The 23,814-nt window shown below is 36.8% G+C and overlaps 1 protein-coding gene across 1 annotated transcript; it reads right to left on the reverse strand.

Annotated features, from left to right (window-relative positions):
- Positions 1-13,028: 13,028 nt before the first annotated feature.
- On the reverse strand, positions 13,029-20,297 carry CENPW (centromere protein W). Its single transcript, XM_082048473.1, has 3 exons — positions 20,083-20,297; positions 15,010-15,123; positions 13,029-13,327 (listed from the first exon to the last, which is right to left on the reverse strand). Exons 1-3 carry the CDS (start codon positions 20,170-20,172, stop codon positions 13,301-13,303), a joined length of 231 nt encoding a protein of 76 aa, XP_081904599.1. The 5' UTR covers positions 20,173-20,297; the 3' UTR covers positions 13,029-13,300.
- Between the last annotated feature and the right edge of the window lie 3,517 nt (positions 20,298-23,814).

Below are 23,814 nucleotides of genomic sequence, written 5' to 3' on the forward strand. Positions count from 1 at the left end.
AATGGTCTGGAAAAACTCTTCGTCACTGTTTCTTGGTAGAAATAGTTCTCTAAATATTTTGCTCTTGAGAATTAATTATTGAGTTAAGGATTGTAATTCTAACACAAACTGAGACCAAATTGGTTGAAAAGGTTATGCACTAAACCCTTATCCAATCAGGGATGTTACTGCTGCAAAATTGGCTACATAAAATCCTAGGAAATTCCAAAAAGGTTTTTTCCCCTTGACATTAACTTAAGTAGCTTATTTTATATGGCTTATGGTACGCTCTCATAAAATGAAATGAACACATTTTAAATGCACTAATTTTGCTTTACATAAGAGAACCGTGTGATCTTGGACAAAATAATTGGTATAAAAATATTTAATAACACTTAAGTCTCTGATGATTTATACTTTTTGAGGAATCCTGCAAAATAAGAAGGGACCCAAGTGTGTGTTTGTAGACCATGTCATTTTCAATTTATTAACAAGCAGGAAGCAAGAGAAAAAGGATTATATGTTCTCCTTTCCCCAGTCTCTTTCAGGAAGGCAAACTCCCAAAATGGTTGGAGAAATTCCAGAAGAGGAGTTGAGTTTTGTGACTCTCTGAATTTGGGATGAAGCAACTGGCAGGGCTCTGTGCCAAAAAGGTGTTGGCTGCCAGTACGGCTGTACCCAATGTGGGTTTAGAAGAACAGGAAAGTGTTTCTATTTATTTTCAGTTGTTTTCTTACTCCTTCTTCTTTTGAAGAAATTCTTATAAAAACGTTTATCTTGTCATCATGTGTAAATTATGTAGTATATTTTCAGTATTAGAGGGTTATGTCCACCCCACTGTGGGTTATATATCAAGATTTCTGTAGCTGTTCTGAAAAGTATTTTACTCTGAAGGTACTCCAAAGTTCTGGTTGACTTGAATTTGGAATAAGGATTTTGCCATTATATGCTTTATGAGAGGGAGACTGGTAAATGTCTGGACTTTGGAACTGACTTTGTGATATTTGGACTGTGCATACACATCATGTGGTGAATTAGCATGTGGTGTTCTTATACAAACAATAAAAACAAAACAAAGAAAGAATTAAAAGTGCATTTAAGAAAATGAGTTTCAGCATATGACTAAAACAATCCCATAATAGCAACAACTTTGTGGTAAAGGTACGTACTTGCCAAAAAATATCTGCTAGTGTGGAAGCCTAGTATTCAAAACCCTCAATTTAGCAGCAGTACAGATGCTGTTACTTAGTTAACATCAAGTATCACGTAAAATTAAGTGTAGTCTGGAGTCTGTGCTGCAGAACAAGATGCAGTAGTCAAAGCAAAGCGCGGGCAAAATCTTGCTCTTATTTTCAGCAGTATGGATCACTTTGTATGATTTTGGATTTATATCAGTCTAAATGAGGAAAATTTGGCACAGAATGTAACTACAGATTTTTTTTTTAAATCCTAAAAAGTAAAAATTATGGACATTACAAAAAGTTCATCTAAAAAGGTCTTTATCTCAGCCAGCTGATAATTTCTCTTCAGCAACTGCAATGCCCAGATGGCTGAGCCCCTGACAAAATCTAATGCTGAGAGGCAGTGATGAGAATGGCTCTTATTACTGGAGATGAGATATAGAATCCTACATATTTTAATACTGATCTCTTCAGTATTAATAACTTCTGTTATTTACCTCAGTTGAACTAAGATTTGGATCCTACTGCAGAACAGAAAACAGATAAACAGAGAAAGTAGCTTGCCTGTCTAAATTTTAACTGAAGGCACAGTATCGCAAAGAAGCTATTGTCTGCAAATTTTTAGTTATTGGCTTCCTTTCAGATCAAAAGGCTACAGTTCTTAGAACCACTTATATTGGAGATTACATCTGTTCTTCCTGGACTTTTCCTAAGGGGATGGGTTTTTTCCTGATGCACTTTGTCAAATCTTTCATCTACTACTTATGTTCTGTACAAATATGTTATTTCACTCCAAGAAAAAAAAAAAATGAACTTCAGTAAGGCTGTATTATTTATTACACTTATATAGTTCTGCAGCTAGAACTGATCAACTACTGTGAAATATTTTCCACAAATTCAGATTTAAATATATGTATATATATTTCAGTTTAGCCTTTCCCAAATACTGAAATAAAGTTTATCATCAGGAGTATGGATTTAAGCAATTTAAGCACATTTCAGAAAGTGTTTACTGAAAGGCATGTTTACATGTGTCTTCTGCAAGCTTCCAGCTAAGAATTATTACATGTGTTCAATCAGGACAAAGAAAAATAACATGCAAACTAACTGGCTGATTGCAGACTGTAGCCTTTCAAATGGCAATCAGCGAAAACAGACGGCTAACAAGTGAGCTAAACCTCAAGATTCACCTAGAATATTCAACAAACAATTCCAAATGCTGAATACGTTTGAAGAAACTGAATTACTCATCAACAAGTCACAGTAAAGAAGGGAGATTTTATTAATTTTCTGCTCAAAAATGTTTTAGAGTATTGTAAGCTGCAAGAAAACATTTAAATAAGACACTGCCTGTTGAAAAGACATATAATTTAAATGAATGGTTAATGATAAGAATACTACTGTGACCTAATAAGGACAATTAAAACTATTTTTGGCAAGTCTCCATAGATTCAGTATTGGATTATAGTTTTCTCTTAATAAAAAAGAATACTTTCAAACAAGGATTCACACACAAAATTGCAGCAGGTTTTCAGACCCAAATATTTTAAAGCCATGCTATTTCCAACTTCTAAGTATGGCTAATTAAATTTGGGGTTGACTCATTTCCATGAGCTCTTTATTTCTGGAAAATTGTATTTACAGCTTTTGGCCATAATTTTTTTTTTCAAATCTATCATGAAACATTGCTCTAGGAAAAAAAAAAATATATATATATATATAGAAAAATATGTATTAAGATGATACTAAGCTTAAGTTACAGCAAGCCTATCATAGCAGTAGTTATGGAGTTGTGCCTGATGGATGGGTAGAACTGCATCTCATTTGACTAGGGCTAGAGCTTGAATCTTTATAATTATTTCTCTGCTGGCTTCATACAAGCTCAAGCAAGACTGGAGAAAGAATACATTAAACTAAAGGTACAGTTTCAAACCAGTTTAGGAAGTTTGAAAAAAAAAAAAAAAAAAACCAAACTTCCTTTTCAATCAGTTACCTCCTGCAATATTTTTTGTTATTAGACCTCTACAGTTACCAGCATAGGGAGAACTTTGCTTCTTACTGTAAGGACAATACCAGGAAGAACCTCCCCCTGCAGTTTATTTTTTCATAAGAAGCAGAATCCGATTGCATCTTTTATCAACCCCATCTTAGCCTTGAAATTTGGGGTATGGGTATGTATACGAATAAACAACACTGGCAACAGAGAACAAATTTGACATTGCAATTCAGAAACATTCCCATGTTGGCTGCTCCACTTACGTGCTGAACAACTCTCAGAGAAAACGTTTTGATGTGTTTCTTTATATCCTCAGGAATGTCCTCCTCCAACAGCTCACATGTCTCTGGTGTGAGCTGATGAGATAATCCCCTTAATGTACTCTACACCATAGGACATCCTCCTCCTCTGCTTCATGTTCTGACATTGCTAAAGGTCAGGAAAGTTTCATGTGGTGCTAGACCCTCTTTAAATGGGAAATTACATGAACAGACTGAAATTTATTTTTCTCTGGGTTTCCAAGGATACTGCAAGAAACGCAGGTAAAAAAAAAGGGCTGTGAGTGTGTCTTGTATTAAAAGTATAGTCATCGCTTTGCTCAAAATTTGATATTAACCTCTAAAGTGATTGGTAGTGATTGGTAACACAAGGGTACTGATACAGTAAGATGAGATCCATACTGTAACTCCTTAGAAGTTTACTCACAGAAAATGTAGACTTCACATCAAACAGGAACAACAAAATTATTTATGTTGAATGCAAAAATTACTGCCCTAAACACATGACTTTTATTAAAAGTATACTTCCTCTGTAACAGAGGCATGTAAAAATTAAATTAACTCAGAAATAAAGATATTTTGTTACACAAATTATGTCTCAAACATGGTCCACATTTCTTTTCAAGAGGGATGCAGACATTAGTTAAACTTACTAAGTTCTAAAAATATTATACACAAGCTTTTAACAAACATTATCGTTTTACATGAAATTTGCAAGAGAAAGCTTGAAAAAAAGTTAGTATTTCAAAAGTGTTTCTTTATTATTAGGAGAATTTTGCTTGTTTGTGCAATAACATCATGACAGTTTGACCAACCAATATTAGTACAATTTATAATGTCCCAGTTTTGGTACAGCTTTAAACATTCAGCTTCTAATTTTTAGAAGGTTTCACAAAAGAATATGTATTCCTCCAAGAAAAAATAGATAATGAAACAAATATTTTTCAACTAATAATTGACACACTAAAAAAGAAATTAACTTGTCTTGGTTCCCGTTTACCTTGGATCTGAGGCTTTCTTGGTTTTTGCTAATAAAGAGGAAAGAAAAAATGAAGCTTTTTTTTCTTTTTGAGGCCTGGGGGAAGCATTTCCATAATTTCTAAGCAAAAACAAGAGCATTGCTAACAAAGGTTCATCTCATGAATTGTCACCCCAAAGGATCATCTAGGTTTGATAAGGAAACATGGAGCATTCGCTTCACCTACTGTTTTCACTGTTTAAAGCCTGGTATGTATTGGTATTGTTTAGGTTCCAGTGTTAATGTTCGGCAACACCAGAACCATTCTCTCCTCTCTCCCCTTTAGCACTGAAGTTAGGGGTTGGAAAAAGAGGAACAGAAAATACTGGGAAGAAACTCTGCTTAGTCTTCAAAATTAAAAATATTAGGAATGTTATGGAAACTGGAAGATTTCTCTGGGAGATGAGTCATAATTGGATTTTCATGCTTGAATAAAGTAATATGATATCAAATATTTAGCAAAAAAAACCCTAAACCCTTTAAAATATCTACTAGCCCCTGTAGTCACCAAACAAAGACAAGGGAAAAAAATGAAAAAAAAATGTAAAATAATCTAACAAAAATCCTTTCCATTCTCAACTGCGAAGCAGTCATATTTTAAATCAATGAGTTCCTCAGAGAATAAAATGTAGGCCCAGGTTGTCTAAGTTCCATCTGGAGTCTTATACGTTAGAAAATACCTGGACTTTCTGACCTGTAAAAAAAAAAAATTAAAAAAAACCTGTAAATCTATATTTCTTAAAAGTTGCATATATAAAATCCATTATGTGCAGAGAAGGTTTTACACATCAGAACAAACATTTTAAACTACAGTTAGTAGAGGTAAAATAATACCTTTGTGGTAAATCACCAAATTTCTAAGAGACCATTTTAGAGATATTAATATATGGCTTTCTACTTCACCAGGAACTTGACAAAAAAAGAGCCATTAGGAGAGTTTTCCTTAGAAGAAAAGAATATCCAATTTATCCCATCCTCTTTCCTTGCGAGTGAAAGTGGGCAAGCAAGAAGCAGGAAAACAACATCTTAGCAGAAATATCCAAGGTACAATTCAGGTCAATATTTGAACGTTTGTTTTGGAGAAGTTCAGCATAATTAAGCATCCATTCTACCCAAGTAAAGATGATTTGGAAAGGTGTTTTCTTTTTATTTCCAGGAAAACCTTGCAAAAGATGTTAGGTTCATGAAAATAATATGCCAAAGTAAAACTGCTGTGCTTGCACTCATCCTCTGGTTTTAATATTGCCTATTCTTCCAGCTCTTGGCTATAGCTGCGCTGCCAGCTAGCTGTTTAGCAAATAAGAAAAGTTCCACATAAGGCATGGTAGTGTGAACAATAACATTAACAATAACATTTCTTTCTGTTTGTAGGTACAAAATTGTAGTACAATTAACATCACCTCAAACCAGTAAGTTATTCCATACCTTGTAGAGACAACTTAAAAAATTGCGGTCAGCAAAAAGTATTATTAAACCCTAGGTCCTACTTTCTCAATCTCGTAATACTTATGCTATGAAAGTGAACAGAGAAAAGTAAGCAAACATCCCAAGAGCTGGGTATTTGCCCAGCGCAGATCCTTACTTCACACACCCATGGCCAGCAGCAGAGCACACCACACAGAGCCACAATAGACAAGATGAGGGGAAGTTCCATACTCTGCCTTGACCGTGAGATTGAAGCTTTCTCCCACACAGGTGTCTTCTGGGACAGTGGATTCAAACTCATTTCAGATAATTTGTCTGCAAGACATTGCATAAATCTGAAATAATACCAGCGATAGGGCTCAACTATGTTTTTTTTTTCCTATTTGGAACCATTCTTACCCAACTGCTGCTTCTCTCCTTCCCATTTAATACACTTCAGTCAAAGAGAGGAAAAGAAAGCTTCACCTAGCTGTTGATGGCTCCTTTGAAGCTTTTTCCTTAAATTCTCTTGAACTCGGTATACATTTCAAAGCAAACAGACTGTTGAAGTATTCTTGTACTACCTACAGTGCCTATTCATCAAGTTAACCATTTTTTGTAACTTTCCCTTATTTCCACTAAAAAACAAACTCCACCCCACCAAAAAATTCACAAACCAACCAAAAAAACCCCATGAGTAGTGATGAAGAGGGATTCTCATTCTTAATTTTGCAGACACTCATATGTATATATACACACACGCACTTACTCATCTACCACCAACATCTATAGGTGAACAGCCTGTTGGCCATTTAAACGAAAAACGTATTATTGTCCAAATTCACATAAAGAATACTAATGTTACTTCAAAGAAGATGGATAGTTAATCCATTGTTTTGGCAGTAGTGGATTTTAAAATCTTGTTGCTGCCTTAAAATAAAACTTCACTATGATCTCCAGTCTTACCTGGAATAGGAAAGGGAAACAACAAGGAAAAAATAATCACGATAAATTACTGAAAAGCTGGTAAGTTAATTTACATATACTGTTAGGTATTTTGCAAAATTTTAGTAGCTATGGAAAAGTTCCCTGTAAAGCTTTTAGACCAAGCAAAATTAACTTATTTTGTCCACTTCTGATCTGAATTTTCAAGATTTATTCATACAAATTTATGGAAAAAAACTTCCAGAATAGGCAACAGCAAAAGTACCATCAAAATTAATTATCATGTGGAACTCTGATGATAATTTAGGAAGATATCACATATCCCAGAAAACCTTAGTTAAGCTGAAGTTAAGACTGAACAGACACAGCACTAACTTTATTAGAAAAAGTTTTAGAAGAGCATTGTTACTTACATTATATGGAAACTACTGCTCTCCATCCCCAAAGCATAACCATTTACATTCGGAGAGTGTGGGAACCAACAATTAAACTTCAACTTGAAAAATAATTTATAAAAATACAGAAACAGTTCAGGTTGGTCAGGCAATCATTTACTGTGTTGTGCACTTACCTTTTCCTTACTGCTCCCCACCCCCATTTTTTTTTTAATCAGGGTCTGTCTTCAACTCAGTTTTAATTGCTAACCAGCCTTCAGAAATCAGTAATAAACAGCTGACCAATTTTGGAAAAAGCATTTCATACACATAATTTTTCTCTGAAGAGTGAAAACAAACTAAAGAATTAAGAATTTAAATGTTTCAATGTAACCCACCATCAGTAGGTTAACTTCAGCTTTTACCCTGTGAGTACCCTCCAACAGCTGGACTAGATGCTTGCTTGCACGAAGAAAATTTCATCTACAAACAGAATTTTAAAAACTGGCTTACATGTTACATTTTCCTTTATCTAGTTTATTTATACAACTTGCACAAATCTCATTAAAACGGATTTCAGTTGTATAATCTAATCTCTCTCTGTGTGTACTTACCTGCTGAAGTTAAACAAAAAATTCACATTAGGCTGTCAGTTATAGAGGTTGGCACAAATACTAATCCAACCATCTTCTGAATTGTATTTATTTGAAACTACCTGCCCTGTATGATTTTTGATTCAGAAACCATTCAATTGCCAAAATATATCTTTCTGTGCTTTTTACACACTCAGGAAACAAAATAGGAGTGTCTGTTTCTATAGAGCCTGACCTAGTGCTAGCAGGTTAAGAGCAAGTTCTTCCTACAGGAAGTGCTCTTGGATTTATTTAACTGCTGCAATCACATTATTACCCAGTAGTAAGGCTGTGTCTACATTTCTTTTGTAAACCAGGAGTGATTTTAGGGCTGTTTAGGCATTTTTCTACATTCTACCAAGCTCCCCATACACTGAAATCATTCCCCCAGGAAAGTGACCTTCTCAGCAAGAAACTTATCGTGCAGGTATCAGACGACCTGAAAAGATCTTTCAGCTGTTTGGTCAGGATAACATTAATAACCCAGCCCACAAGGGAATATTATGTACCAAAGTCCAAGTGAATTTGATGAATGTGGACCGCAAAGAAACCGACATACCCCCAACACTGTTGACCAACAGTAAAGGAATGAATTCCAACTGACTACATCTGCAGAACCATGAGCTGTCAGGTAGGAAGACTCTTCACCAGCTTCCTCAAAAAGTTGCAGTTCTGTATTTTGCACAACAAAAATGCTGTCAGCATCTTCTCACCCTAGAACTGGAACTACTCGAGCACATAAGAAATTAGTTATATTATGCTCTTTTATCATAGAATCATATAATCATAGAATGTTGAGTTGGAAGGGACCCACAAGGATCATCAAGTCCAACTCCTGTCCCAGCACAGGACAACCCCACAGTTCACACCATATGTCTGAGGGTGTTGTCCAGTCTCTTCTTGAACACTGTCAGGCTTGGGGCCGTGACACCTCCCTGGGGAGCCTGTTCCAGTGCTCCACCACCCTCTGGGTGAAGAACCTTTTCTTAATGTCCAACCTAAACCTCCCCTGGCACATCTTCCTGCCATTCCCTTGGGTTCTGTCATTGGTCACTAAAGAGAAGAGGTCAGTGCCTGCCCCTCCTCCTCCTCTTGTGAGGAAGCTCTAGACCGTGATGAGGTCTCCTCTGAGTCTCCTTCGGGCTGAACAAACCAAGTGACTTCAGCCGCTCCTCATATGGCTATCTAAGTAGGCTAACACAGCAGCTACAAGTACAGTACCATTAAAATATATCATGGAATCTACATTCCAATACATATACGTAGTATATTGAACTGAAAAACAATTACATGCAGTGCTTCAAAACAGTCTGAGGAACGTAAATTTGACATATAGTTTACAGCTCCGGAAAAAGGAATTTTGTTTTACTGTAATCAGCACTTTTATTTGAAATATAAGTCACACCTTCTAAATATATACTCATAATCATAAGTCACCTCAAAACCCTATGCATTTAAGGTTTCGATGCCCTATCATTAGTTGTTCTAAGCTGATAAAAGACTAATGGAATGCCGAGTCAGCAATTTAACCAATACAAGCTATACGTTTTATAGTTAAGGTTGCTAAATGAGCAATGTCCTGCACAAAATCCTGCTGCACAAAACTGCCAATAGCCTCATTTTTAGAAACTGGTGCATTCTACGCTGTACACATAACTATAGACCTATAACTATGAAAACTACCTGATGCTGAAACTATGAACTTCAAATAAATAAATTTCTTCAAGATCCATCAAAGCCTCACGTATCTTTTACCCTCTCAGCACAGATCAGCAGAACACCCTTTTTTCATGTGAATGGGATTTTTTTTAACATTAATTGCCCTACATATGTCAGCAGTATAGCCTTGGTAGTCTTCAAAAAATATCTGGAAGCATCACAACATATAGTGTACTTTTTAGTAGGAATAAACAGAATATTTTCTCTAACGGGAAGTGACTGCAAGGAAGGAAAAGACAGTTTTTGCTCTATCCCCACCTTATGGCTAGCAAAAGAATTTTCCTATTACAGCATACATATTTCTGATTTTTTTTCTTTACGGTATCACTACAGCCAGATAATATCTATTTCTATTATGGAACTTAAGAGTCTTTTCTAGTGATCACACATTCCTCCACATACAATCACAATGAAACACCAAGGCACACCCTCTCTAGCATCTGTATTGATTTTCTGAATCAAAAGAGAAGACTTAATGATCCAATATCACTTTTGATTCAAATAGAATGTTGATTATTTGGGCCATGACCCACAAATGTATGCAAGTCCATAAATTCCTGTTGACTACACTAGGAGTTAAACAGCTAGATGTCTCCATAGATCATTGATAAACCATTCTTAATATCAACATTTTAGTTTTAAACCTAATAATCAGGTGATTTATACTGCACAGAAAACATTAAACTTACATGTTCTAGAAATTAAAACAAAAGTATGCGTGAATCTAGTTTTAAAGCTTTCAAAATTATCTTCTCTCCTTGCTTATTTTGAAAGCAAAATGGTGTAACCATGAGAGCCAGAACAGTGCATACTCCTCAAGTTGGCAAACAGCAGATCCTCTTTGATCAGTCACTCCATACATGAGGTGAAACAAAACCAGCAGTAGCACCACCCCACAAGGGAAAACGCTGCCTTCTCTCATAGCCATCTGCTTAACAATAAACATTTTCTTTCTTTTGTGCCTTAATCACTTGTGATACCACCCACTAGCCCAGGAACTAACGTTAGTTACATGAAAAGCTGAAAACCAAAACAAGGGTCACCAGAAGTACTTTTGCTGAATTCTTTTATTTCTTAATTTTGGCTTTTCCCTCTTTCACTGATGGTCATAGTGAAAGGACAAGGTAGGACATGAAACAGAATACTGAAAAAGCTGCAAAGAGAAGAAAGAAAATGCAAAAACTGGACAATGTTGCAGTGTGCTTTTATTTTTTAAGAACTCCTAACCTGTTTTCCTGTGGAAATGAAGAATCATAATGGCATTGTCTGAAAACCTCTCCTTCCCAAGATCTCTCGAATCTTACCTTTAAAACCAGAGAAAATTCAATGGTGAGACAATAGTCTCAATTCTTTCTGAACGCTAAATTTCTCAAGGTTTCATGAAAACAGTTGAGTAGAAGAGACACCTTACTAATGCATCAGCATGACTCTTCCCTCAGTAATCCTTGTCTTTTTCCTCCTAATGGCAGAGAATCAACACAGGAATTCAAATGAGGGCCCAACTTCATTAGGCCTTCTACCACAGATTTACTTTAAAAAGAAATATTCTAGAACAACATGCTTTGATGTTTGTCATTAAATAGAGATTCAACAACAAAATAGATTATTAGTATATCCACCAAGGTTATATTAATTGGAAGAAGAGACCTTACCTATATACATAGAGTACAGAGGAGCTGCCAAATATGAATATAATTAACCTTATGGTGAACACTCAAGAAGATGACACTAGAGAAATATAATAGCATTGGTTATTTCTAAATGCTTAACCACACTACATCAACTACCTTAATTTTCAGTAAGCATTTAAATTTTAAGAGGGAAACCTGAATACCCACCATGCTATTCAGGTCTTCTGAATACCTGCCTGCTTCTGCTATCATGAAATGTTCACAAAGTACCAGCAATCCAGTGACAGGACACATCCCGACTCAAACTTCTCAGGGTTTATAGAAAAATCCCTTTCCTATCATATTAAAAAAAAAGCACGTTCTTAACCATGAATACAGGCCAGTAACACTGTATAAAATATCTCAAAAAGTACACTGGTGGCCGACTTGAACCCTTTCTTGCCTCCCTACCCCAATGATCATCCATCTAGTACATATGAACATTCCACTAAGTTCAGAGTGGATCTTTCTCCCAGGTAAGTCAAAAAAAGAAAGTTAAAGTGGACATCAAAGCAAGTTCCAAAAGCTACAGCACTCAGACAGCTGTATAATGAGGAAGGTAATGTGGTTACACAAGACTGTAAGAAAATATTTCAGGGAAAAACTAAGAGAAAACATTTCCAGCAAAGGAAAATCTAGTGTTGCAAAAAAAACAGTTAAATCACAGACAGTAATTACAAAGAAAAATATAAATATCTAGTCAGATCTCCCTTATTCCTGAGAACGTACTTCAGATCAGTAAGTCCAAATATCCTCTACACATGTATGTTCTCAGCTTTCTTTGTGGATTCCAAAGGAGTAAGAGAAGAACATGCAGAATAAGGAATCTAGTCAGCCTTACAAGAAACAGACTGAAGACCTATGAGTTAAGTGAAGCAGAAGATACATCCTTTCTGCATACTGTAAAAGGATGACTTTTCACAGGTTGTATAGGATTTTAAAAAGTACATGGACACGGTATGAAATTTGAAGTTCTGGCATTGCTTGTTTCCTTAGACTACAAAAATATTTATAAAATGCAATTATTTTTGCCAAGTTTCTAGAATATACTCAGTAACATGTCAAACAAAATTCAACTACTCAATACACAATGCTTTTAAACATTCTTTATTTTAAGGACAGCTCACTAGGCGTATGAAGGATCAGCAACCACACGTTCCACAAAACTTTATTATTAGCTCAAACTTTGAGGTTTAACTATATCTTGATTAAAAGATTTATTAAGCAAAGTCTTCAGTAATTGTTTAAAAATGTCAGATTAAGAACAGAATACGATTTTAATTTAAAGAGATATTTTAATATAATGTACTCTTCCAGACTTCTGACACATTAGAATGACACTCACAAGCAAAGAGAAAGTAGCTTGGCACTCATGCCAGCTTATCTTCACTATTTGTAAGGGACCTAACTTCAAAAACATCCACTGTGCCAGATCTCTTCTTTTCCATAATGTGCATCTGTCCACACCAACTGAATTAGAGACCACCAACTTGTCTCATGCACCACATCAAACAACAGGCCAGCTTAACAGTTCAAAGCATGACTTAGAAATACAAAATATGCATTCTTTCCCCAGAATGCAGAAGTTTTAGCCTACTTTTCAAAGTCTTTTAGAAATATTAAGACATTTATAAATAAATTGAAGCCAAGATCTTTAATACAGTAGTTTCTACAGCAACTGATTTAAAAGCCAAGATTTTGTTTAGCTAGTAAATCTGCTTTGAACTGCATAACCTATAACGAATTCAGTGAAACCTGCATTTTTATTACCATCCTCCTTTAAAAGTTTGACACTTCTAATATGAAATTACATGTCGTACCTGAAGACTGACTATGGTATAGGCATTCCTCCTTTATTACAGAAGAAATAAGGTACATCAAAAGACTTAAATTACAAGTGACACAGATTAAAATTACACATGAAGTGGATGAAAAAATACATTTTAAGATTTTTTTTTTTTTTTCACCAGAAACAGCAAAATACTCAGAGTCAGAAGACAGACAATGAAACTAAATACTTCCAGAAGTGCAAAAGTTGGCTCACAGGATCTCACGTTAGTAAGAAAATGCAGAAAAATGTTTTGAAATTCCAGTGGTCTGTTTTCTAGCCTCTGCTTTTCTTTAAAATAACCTGCAAAAAAAGAAAAAAGTATATTTATCACTGCTTTTATCACTACAATCCAGGCAGCAGTTAGAGATCCAAAAACTAGGCTACTCAGACCAAAGGTTCACCTAGCCAAACAATTGGTTTCCTAGAGTAGAGTCGCCAAGGGTAAAAGTCTAGGGAAAAGGTTAGAAATAAAGCAAAAGCATAAATGCCATACTAGAAAGTATTGTTTCTAAACAAGAACCTTCAAAACCAATAAGTCTGTAAAATAAAGGGCTTATTTTAAAAATAAATGCTAAGAAATAGCAACAGCACTCTCAAGCCCTCAGCAGATTCCTTGACGCTCTTACCCCATTAGGCCTAGACAGAAAGAAAGAAAAAAAAAAATATTTGCAGCTACTATGCTCTATTTTTGTTGTAATACCTTATTTCTTTCTATATCAAGAGTGCCCAGACCTTTGGAAGAACATTTTTTGGTTTGGAGTTTAAGTTGAAAAATGAACTTCAAAGCCCAAACGGGACCATTTAAGTGTTAACATTATTAACATACAGGCAGATTTTCCTTTCTTCTCATCTTAAAAAAAATAAATGGAGCACAAAAATGTTCAAATAATGTTAAGATTGCAGTTAAAAAGAAATTACAAATGCATAAGATTCCAACTGTAACATTCACTTGGCTACCCTACACATCCTGTATATGTTTCTGTTACTATAGTAATAGAAAGTATCAAGCTAAACATTTCACCATAGGAAAAAAAATACTGAAGATAAACAGAAGCCACAGGACCCAAATATCAGATAACACTGAGTTTTGTTCTTCCAATTTGCCCAGCAACAGCAGGTGGTTGAACAGATAACAGATTAAAGAGACTGAGATCCTTCATGAAACGCAGGTAAAGCAGACATAACGTAGCGAGTGAAGTGAGCTACGGAACACAAAAGGATTTCACTCATATTTTGACACTACTCTCTTTCCAGAGAGAGAAAGCTGAATAATACCTTCCTCTTTCCCTTCTTTTGCATGTACACAAAGCTTATTATTCTCTGTAATGTAGAGGATTCCTCCTTCATAGACATTCATACAGCAATTTTTGTTACGCTGAACTACCCATATAGCAATCCACAGTTTAATTCTCCCCTAGTTCTTTCCTTGGGGAACACAAAATCCCACAAAGTATCTGTTTGTTCAAGTAGTATCCACACAATCCTGCAAGAATCCACTTCAGACATCTTTCAGGCTAGGCAGGTAAGAACAGAAGGTGTAAGGTATTTAAACCCCTCTGAACTATTTCTCACCTGTTCCATAAAGCTTCATTTAGATTACTGAAGTTAAGAGACCATGCTTCCTTGATATAGTACCATCTGAAATAAAGATCCTTCAGCTTCGGAATTTGTTCCTGTTCCCTGGGCTTTCAGCCCAACAGTGCTTGCTGGTAGACTACTGTGTAGATTTACCCACATATTGAAATTATGAATTTAAATATTGAATAGCCAAGAAAAATAGGGCTAAATTTAATAGGGCAAGAAGAGTTAATTTGATGTCTTGGTAAAAGTGAATGAAGCCTACAACGGACTAAAGAACAATACGTTTCTGCAGGTTTTGGATTATAAATAAAAAAAAAATCAATGCTAACACAGAAAAATTTTGTATATGCTATCATAATACATTTTACCTTAAACAAAAAATACTAAAAATGCTTTATTACCTTTGCTGCAGCTATAGTGTGCTCTGGTTTAATTATTCTACTTTTGTTCTCGAAAGCATTTGTCCTGGCTTCTTCTGCTAGCCGATGGAGAAACAGTAAGAAACTCAAATGCACCTTTAAGAGAGGGAAGGGAAAAAAAAAAAAAAAATCAAGAAGGATTCAAACTGTTATGCACAGTTTGTTTTTTTAGATGTTCATTGTCTGAGACAGAGGATTCACGTATTAGACTGCTTCCAAATTCCTGGAAGGTGTTCTCAGGAAAATAAAGCACCTCTTGGTTCAAGTCTTAATAAATTCCGAAGACGTTCCTTACTGCAAGACTCCTGTAAACATAGTTTCAATTTAGCATAACTAAATCATAAAAGTGCTCTAGAAATGCTCACACAAGAGATCTAACAGAAATCAAATCTGATTTTTCTTAGTTTTTTTAATAATAAAATCTAAATATAAAAATCAGAGAATAAGGAGCCTTTTTGCTTATTAGTAAATGTAGCTAGCTTGCAGTGACTACAACAGACTTTTAATGAACAGCAAATTCAGCTCTGCCTTATCACCAAATGGACCACAGACAAGTTCAAGGACTTCTGCCCCTTTCCAGTGCAAAGGAGCATTGACATTAATTTCTCCAGAACAAGAATTTCTCCACTGTCAGGAGGTTACATCCATTTTTTTCCTAGCACATCATTCATTTAACCTTTTTACGCAAAAAGAACTGTTAGGGCAGTATTCTGCTAAATACAGAATGCTGCTCTGCTAGTACAGAAGTAGCAAAAATTTCAGCAGGCAAGGAATTGCTCCAACTTGTACTAAAAACTGCCAACTAAAGCACCCTTGTCTAGTAAGGGACCCATAATACAAACCTCTGGCACTATATAGACGTTATGTGAACTATTTTAGTAGTCCAGTCTGAAAATCGGTAATTGCACCTTCTGTAAATTCAGCTTTCAAAGAATATTAACTTTGTTGTAAAAAACATACTTTTTTCAATCAAGAGCTCAGAAAAATATTACTGAAATATATGAAAATTTTACTTATAAGAATTAGGTGATACACTTACTCTGCCATACCTAATCTGCAAAGCCTATAAAGAGATAACAAGGAAAGTTACAAGTTAGAGTTTATAGGAAATACTTTGGCAGTGAGTTTGCAGCACAAAGTATCTGTTAAAAGGACAGGCATTTCAATGTGAACATGACAAGAAATTTAGGTTTTTTTTTAAATCTCCTGAACTACATGAAGTTAGCATGCAACAGATAAATTTATAAAATACTTGGCATTGTTTGGAAGTATCTACTACATAAAAAAAAAAAAAAAATCAGATGTTCTCACAGATTTATTTACCAAAACATCAAAGCCATTTTTAAATTAGTCTTTAGATACACAGAAATAATCTCCAACAGAATCAAGTAGTAGCACTAAAATAGTGTTAAACATTAGAACTCTCATTATCAGACTTAACATGGAGGTTAGATTTCTGAAAACAACCTGGGGAGAAGCAGGAGGCGGAACAAAATCCTCCATACTTGGAAGTCCTCCTGCTGAGATACCTAAAAGTGATAATTTTAAAACTGCCTTTAAAAACTGCATCTTCTCTCAGAATCACTGTACCTTTATTTCCCTGTTTTCAAAGTGAATTGCTACATGTTGAGAAGCTTCTTCTAATCTCATATAGAATTAAACAGTGTCATATAACTGAAAATCAGAACACTGCACAATAGAGCACACGTTAATAAATAATCCAGATTATTCAAGGCAATTGAGAAAGGCTAATAACAGGCAGAATGACTGAATACCATGAAGGTGACAGTGACTGACAAGTACCCAAGTGATATCACATTTGTTTAAAGACTTTCTTTTAGTATGTATTAGATTATTGTCCCTCTATATAAAAGTCTTGAACTACTAGTGAAAACCATCTTACACATCAGGATGATTATTTCCTATCAAAGAAAGGTTGTAAAGTTTAAAAGATGTATATAAAAACCCACGACATTGCTTCCAGAGCAACTTCCACACACCTGTTCAACAGGACTAATGAATAGTAGAGTCAAGCTCTGTAATTTTGTTTTGCTGCCTTAACTTCAGAACAATTCCTTAGACTGATATTTTGCCTTCAGTGTATACTTATCATTCTATGCCACTAACAAATTAAAAAGGGGTCATTCAATGCAATACTTTAAGCTTTTTCTGCAATGTAAATACAAACCTGACCTTCTGCATAAAACTGGATTCCTGCTTTTCTTCTGTATTTTCAAGCTAGAACAAAGTTTGCTGCTTTTTGTTCTCAGACCATTAGGAGGTTAATATCTGAACTTCAGTACTATAGTCTTTCCTTCTTTTCAAAACAGGACATAACTGAATTTTAAGAGCATTGGAAAAACATTAAACACTACTTCTATCTCTTCACTGAAAGATATTATCGCGCTCCTTCAAAAAAACCAGCTTCTTGAGAAACTTTGATGAAATTCACTAGACTGTGCACAGAGAAAGATCTTATGAAACAGGTTCTGCCAATTTTTCAGATTTCAAAAAGAGACATGATCAAAAGAATCTGAAAAGTGAAGAAGAAACCCTATTCGGGTATTTAACAAAAGTTTCTGAATTCTTATGTTTTTCAAAATCGTAGAAACAATCCCATGAGAAGACATTGGTTTATCGAGGAAAAATAACCACTGAAGGTCAGGAAAATGAAAACAATCTGATCATAAGCCAGGCAGGCAGGCCTCCTCACTGGACTGGCAAAATGAAAAATAAAGCATGGATCATCTAGGAAGACAGGCCAGAAAAGGAACTAGCCAATTCTCATATTTGCCTGCAGAAGACACAAGCACTGTGCTCAAAATGTACACGGTTTCATCTTGTTAAGATAGCTACTATATAAATTTCTAAAGTATGCAATCTAATAAATCTTAAAAGGTTCATAGGGAATAAGATACACTAAAAACAATACTCTCAAAACTTGTTACTTGTCTAACTACAGGATTAAACTCCCCCCCCCCCCGCTTTTTATTAAAGAAAAACTCCAGCTGTGTTGATTATATACTCATTGAAATAAAAAGAGCTGTTAGCCACATACCTACTTGAAGAATATAATCGACAATCACTACCCCTGGACAATGCTGTTAAAAGGTAAAGTAAAAAAGCAAAGCCTTCTAACATTGAAGGCCATTTAATTTGGCATCACCAGAAGAGATAATCTAAACTTCCACAATATTAAAATTCATTCTCATCTCATCCTTTGTGTTGTAGTGAGTATTTGCATAGCCACATTTTAAGCTAGTCCAGAATGCTGTTCCTCACTAGTTTCAGTCAATTCAATTCATTGATTGTCTGAAAACTAGTGCCAGGGTGAGGAAGAGATGGGAACCAACAGCCAAGATTTGGAGGGCTGTCCCACTTACTCCTTTTTGAATAGCTACACTACCTCAAAGCTAAACAAACATGACCATAGAAACACAGACCAACTGTTGCTAACAATTATAAAAAAAATTGTTAGCGATTGTGTGAATTTGATTAGTTGACTACCGCACTCTGCTGAGTAAGTTCTGATTTGGCGTGAGCATGAATAGCAAGAGGCCAGGTCCTCAGTCCATAAAATACTCAAAAGACAGCAAAAGCAGTAGGAAGATATCACATTTTTAATTAGACCGATCAGAAAAATATGTACTGTTTATATTCAAATCTAAATCCTCTCATGTAATTATCATATTCATTCACATTTATCTCATTACATGTTTTTAAGTTCTGTATATTTACATTTAACTTCATATATCCAGATACCAACCTTCAAGACACGTAAAGACACAACTTTTATACGCATATGAAATATGGAAACATATAATTCAGGTCAGGGACCATACTAATACACAGTATGAATTAAGGCTTTGAGAATCACTTGCATATTAAAATAAGAGGGCATGACAGTAAAGCAAGTTAAGCCTGTTCATTCACTTCAAAGAGTATTTTTTTTATGCACACACACACACACATACAAATATATATATATATATACACACACATTTTTTTTTCAACATGGCAGCTACCACAAGTTATCTCGAGGTCAGGTTTCCTTGTTATAGTCAAGTGATGTCTTGGTGAGACAAACCCCTCCTGTGCTACAAATCTCTTATTGCAGCTCAGAAGGAATCTGGCCTTGTTGGCCTCAGCTTTCTGCAACTTGTTTAATAGATCTGTTATCCCTACACCTTTATTTGTGGTGTTTTTAAACCATGAACAGGATCCCAACGCCTTATTCTCATTAGATTACTAACAAGACTTGTCATTCCTTAGTTATGGTGAGAAATTACTTAGATGGCCTTCTACAAAAGTATAATCATTCAAGATGCCTTAACATCTTAGCAACTTCTTCATCACAATTCAGTTATTTATATCAGTCCACTCAAATTGCTCCACATAAACAACATCAGCCACATCATCCAAATTACTGTTTCTCAGTTCATCTACATCAAATTATTTGAACAGCAGTGTGTACGTATAGCAACACAATATTTATGCATCAGCCTGTCCCTAAATCCCCAAACTCACCGCCAGAAACTCACAGAACAGTAGCCATCGGCAAAGCAGAAACCTGCATTCACTACTTACTAGTATTTTATTAGTCAAATCAATTGCTGCTCTCCCCACAAACTTTGCCTCCTTTCTGCATGCAGAAACATTACAAGTAACGTGACATCCATCCCATTACACCCAGAAACTCCAAAGTGCCCCAGTGCACACAATCCACTCGTTCATGTATTTTAAGCAATGAAACATTTCGAGACTAAATGTCCCAATTTAGGGACACCTGCCCTCAGGGAATCGGGACTGCTGCAGCCACCTGCCGTCGCCAACAGCACAACTGCTCCCTCCCTGCGCTATGAGCCCAGGCTCCCCAGGGGAGCACCGTGGTGATGAAGGATGCAGCCCTCGAGCGCACCACGCTCCCCGAGCTGCTGGGGACCGCAGCCGACGGCTTGGGGCAGGCGGGAGACTTCGGGGCCAGCGCTGAGGGGCGGAGCGGCCCGCACCCACCTCCAGGCCGCACACTGGGCGCCCGCCCCTCTCCTTCCTCACCAGCAGGTCGGCGTTCGCCGCCAGGCGTAACTCAGGCTTGTGCTTCTTGATTATTTTCCGCAACGTGCTGCGAGGCGCCGTGCGCTTCATCCTCCTCTTCCTCTTTCTCTCGCTGAGGCCGCTGCGAACGGGCCTCAATGGCTCCCGACCGCCCTCCGCCGTTCGAATCCGCCGCCCTAGCGCAGCCGCGCGCCCGCCGTGACGCACTTCCCAACGGCCGCGGGCGGCACCGCCCCCGAGGAGCGCGCAGGGGCGAGCAGCGCTCCGCGCCCCGCCCCCCCCCCCCGGCCCCGCCCCTCCCCGCCCCACCAGCCCCGGCAGCGGCGCGGAGGCGTTTCCCTGGAAACCGCAAGAAATCGCAGGCGTTACGGGAGAGGCGTCCGGCGCCTCTGGCCCCGAGCGGCCGGGCCGCTGCGGGGAAAGCTGAGAGGGCAAGAGGCACCGTCCCACCTCCCCGCGCACCGCCAGCAGCGGTCCCAGCCCCGCCGCTCTCCCGAGCCCCCGCCCCCAGCCGCTGCCTTCGGGGGGAGGCTGTCACGTCGCAACGACAGCGGTTGCCGGCTTAAAAGTCACAGTCCCACTGCCGGGGTTGCGGACGTGGGGTGAGAAGAGCTGCCCGAGCTGATGCTGAATTTGTGAACGGGCCCCAGGTGGACACGTTGACAGTCGCTCCCCTCGCAAGCAACGATGTGTCAAACTGCTTCCCTTGTAAGCTGACTGAAATGCAGGTTTAGCTCTGGCTTTAACAAGTTACCCAAACCTCCACCCGGGCTTTTTTTAATCCACAAGAAAGAAAATGGACGTGGCGGTTTCCTTACTGTCTTTACTTAGACTTCACATCTGGCCACTGCGACAGGCAGAGGTTTCCCAAAATGGAGGGAACATGGCACCAGTCACAGGCACCAGCACTGGCACGGTCCTGATTAAACAAGCTTCAGGCCAACAGTTGTGGATTTTAAGCTGGCAATCCTCTCCCAGGTGTGATAGGATTTATTTGCTGCAGAAGCTGAGAGAGTGGTACAACACTCTGCTTCTCTCCTTCATTGCCTTGTGTGACCCTGCGGGGAGATGTGACACCAAATGGCCTAGTCTGGGTGGACTGCAGGACTAGGAACCTAATTAGCACCACAAACCTACACTAAAATGAGCCTAGAGTGATAGTTCTGTTCTGCACATAAATCTGGATAAAATACAGCATTAGTACAAATGTGGCATTGACTTAATTGTACACAGAAACACACACTCATTCTGAAATCAGCCACCACTTTAAAGTGTCATCCTTTCTCTAGCATCTGTCCCTACACTTCTGTTTCAGCTGACGGATGCTGCTGACTGAAATACAGGTTTCCCCACAGAGGGGCCCCTGTAGCTTGGCATTCTCAGTGTATTTGGACTGTGTGTACTTAGTTGGAGAAGGGGTCAGGATTTCATACTGAGGTATGGAGTTTTTCAGCATATTTATTAAGTTTTTTGTTTTCTTTGGCCTATGAGATGTTTGCAAATTTAAATGTTAAATCAATAAGATAAATATACTGGCTTAATATATTCAAAATTATCAGCACTCAGATATGAATCAGTTTTATTGAAGTATGCTCTTAAATGTGTATGCTTTGGTATTTTAGTTTATTTTGCTATATGCACAAAAACATAGTCCAAATAGCAGTATGATGTCTGACAGCAGGAGAGAATTTGAGATCTGCCAATTCTTCATACTCTGTCAGATATTTGAAAATCATGCTTTATTCTTTCAGCTTTGACTGTCACTTGCCATTAACTGTCAACAGCGATGCAGATCTTAAAATCAAGGTCTTAACTTTTCTCTGTGAATGAATGAGCACACTCAAACATAGGGGTTTTTTTCTGCAGTTTAATAGTAATCACAGTTAATAGCTCAGCAGCACTGCTAGAAGTAAACATTTATTTTTTCAGTTAACTAAATGGCTGTGACTCAGGAGGTACATGGAGTCATATACTGTAATGCCCATAATATGCACAAAGAAACTTGCATTGGGAACAACAATAATACAGCATGACAACAGATTCCAAGCTGGGGTAAATCAGTAGCTCCATTGGACCTTACTGCAGCTGAGAATTGGGCCTTGAAGTCCCACACTGTCTATGGGGAACTGGTGTGGGCAAGCTTTTTACAAACTATCAGTTACAAAAGTACCTCTACTGTAGGTCTAAAACTATTAAAACGCTTCAACAAATTTGAAACTGTGCAGTGATCTGCATAAAATGACAGATGTTGCGACTAACTATATCTTTAGTCATGTACTTGCTATATAGACAATGACTGAATAGTAAAATCTACTATTAAGTCTGATACTTTTAAACTTTTGTCCGTTCTGTTAGTTCTATATTCCTACTGGGCTAGTATTTGATTTTAGCCACAGAAAAGAATAATTTAAAGTGCTGTCTCAAATCTAGTCATTTATCAGATTTCTTTTTTTCCTTATGTTTTGAAAAATTATGACATTAGTTACTGCAAGCAATTGATAAGAGATGCAATGTAAAAATGTTAAATTGTCTGATTTACTGAACAAACTTGATTTCAATAGCTAAAATTTCTCCTTTAATATATATTTTAATTTCTATCAGTAAATATTTCTGTATATATGATTTTTGAATAGTTTAATTTTAACACAGGAATATTGTAGGACAAGAAAAAAATATATTGCTGTACATTATGCATTGCTATGGAAAAACTGATTTTATAAGTTAACTAAATGACTAAATTTCCTAAAAATCCCTACTGTTTAAATGATTTTATTTGTATTAACACATGGATTAATGGTTACATTAGAACATCATATAAACCTGCAAACTCACATTATGTTTCTGATTTTGAACATGACATTTTTCTGTCCTCCTGATAGAATCTGTAATGTTCTGGTATAATGCTACTATGAAATATATTTTAAACAGCTAAAAGAATAATGCAAAATGCATTTTAAATGAATTCTGGAAAAGTTGGAATTGTTAATTTTGCCATGCTCATGCAGCTTTATAAAAAAAGGCAATTCTGTGCCTTATAAGCACATTTTCATGTTTTGCCTGTTCAAGAGCTGTAGGAGTTTTGCATCCATTTTCTACAAGCAGTTACTGTCTTTTCAGATAGTATTTCAAGAATTTCGTGTTTTTCGCTTTTTAACTATTGCAGTTTTTAAGCATACATTCGTTCATTTTGTGAACTGCATGTGTTTCATGGCTTCATCTGCCACACAGAATCTTCCCCGTTTTCCAGCAATACCGAACTGTGTTTCAGAACTAAATACATCATCTGATACCGACGATAAGAGCTAGAAAAATTCAGCAATTAAAATGCCACCATCCAGGTCTGTCTTCTTCAAGAAAACAAACAACCTTTGTGATGTTTTTGAGTAAAGGCAATTTCACTTACATTATTTTGTCAGTTTTGCTTACAGACTACATGGGTTTCTTGAAAACAATTCCATACATTTCAGTGACTAAAAAGAGGCCAGTCTTGGGGCCATCACTGCTGAACTGCAAACCAGTAAACATTTTGTTCTCCACTTCTGCAAAGAAAGAGATTAATTTAAAGACCAATTTTATCCACTCCGCTAATACACTGTAAGTTGAAATAAGGGTAATTTTTGGAACTTAAATTGAAAAGCAGTCTTAACTTGTTAAATTGTCTCACCCAGCCTGTCCTCTGTAACTATTAATTATTTTGTTTCTGGATTTTGACATTGTCTTCAGTCAGACTCT

Source organism: Streptopelia decaocto (assembly GCF_964273445.1).
Source record: "Streptopelia decaocto genome assembly, chromosome: 3".
Taxonomy (NCBI): Eukaryota; Metazoa; Chordata; class Aves; order Columbiformes; family Columbidae; genus Streptopelia; species Streptopelia decaocto.

Excerpts from the sequence above, each read along its gene's own strand:
- CENPW (XM_082048473.1), bottom strand. The coding sequence starts at position 20,172 with ATGAAGCGCACGGCGCCTCGCAGCACGTTGCGGAAAATAATCAAGAAG. Across the intron at positions 15,124-20,082 it reads CGGCGAACGCCGACCTGCTG|GTGCATTTGAGTTTCTTACT; the intron begins GTGAGGAAGGAG and ends CCTCTCTTAAAG. Across the intron at positions 13,328-15,009 it reads ACACTATAGCTGCAGCAAAG|GTTATTTTAAAGAAAAGCAG; the intron begins GTAATAAAGCAT and ends CTTTTTTTGCAG.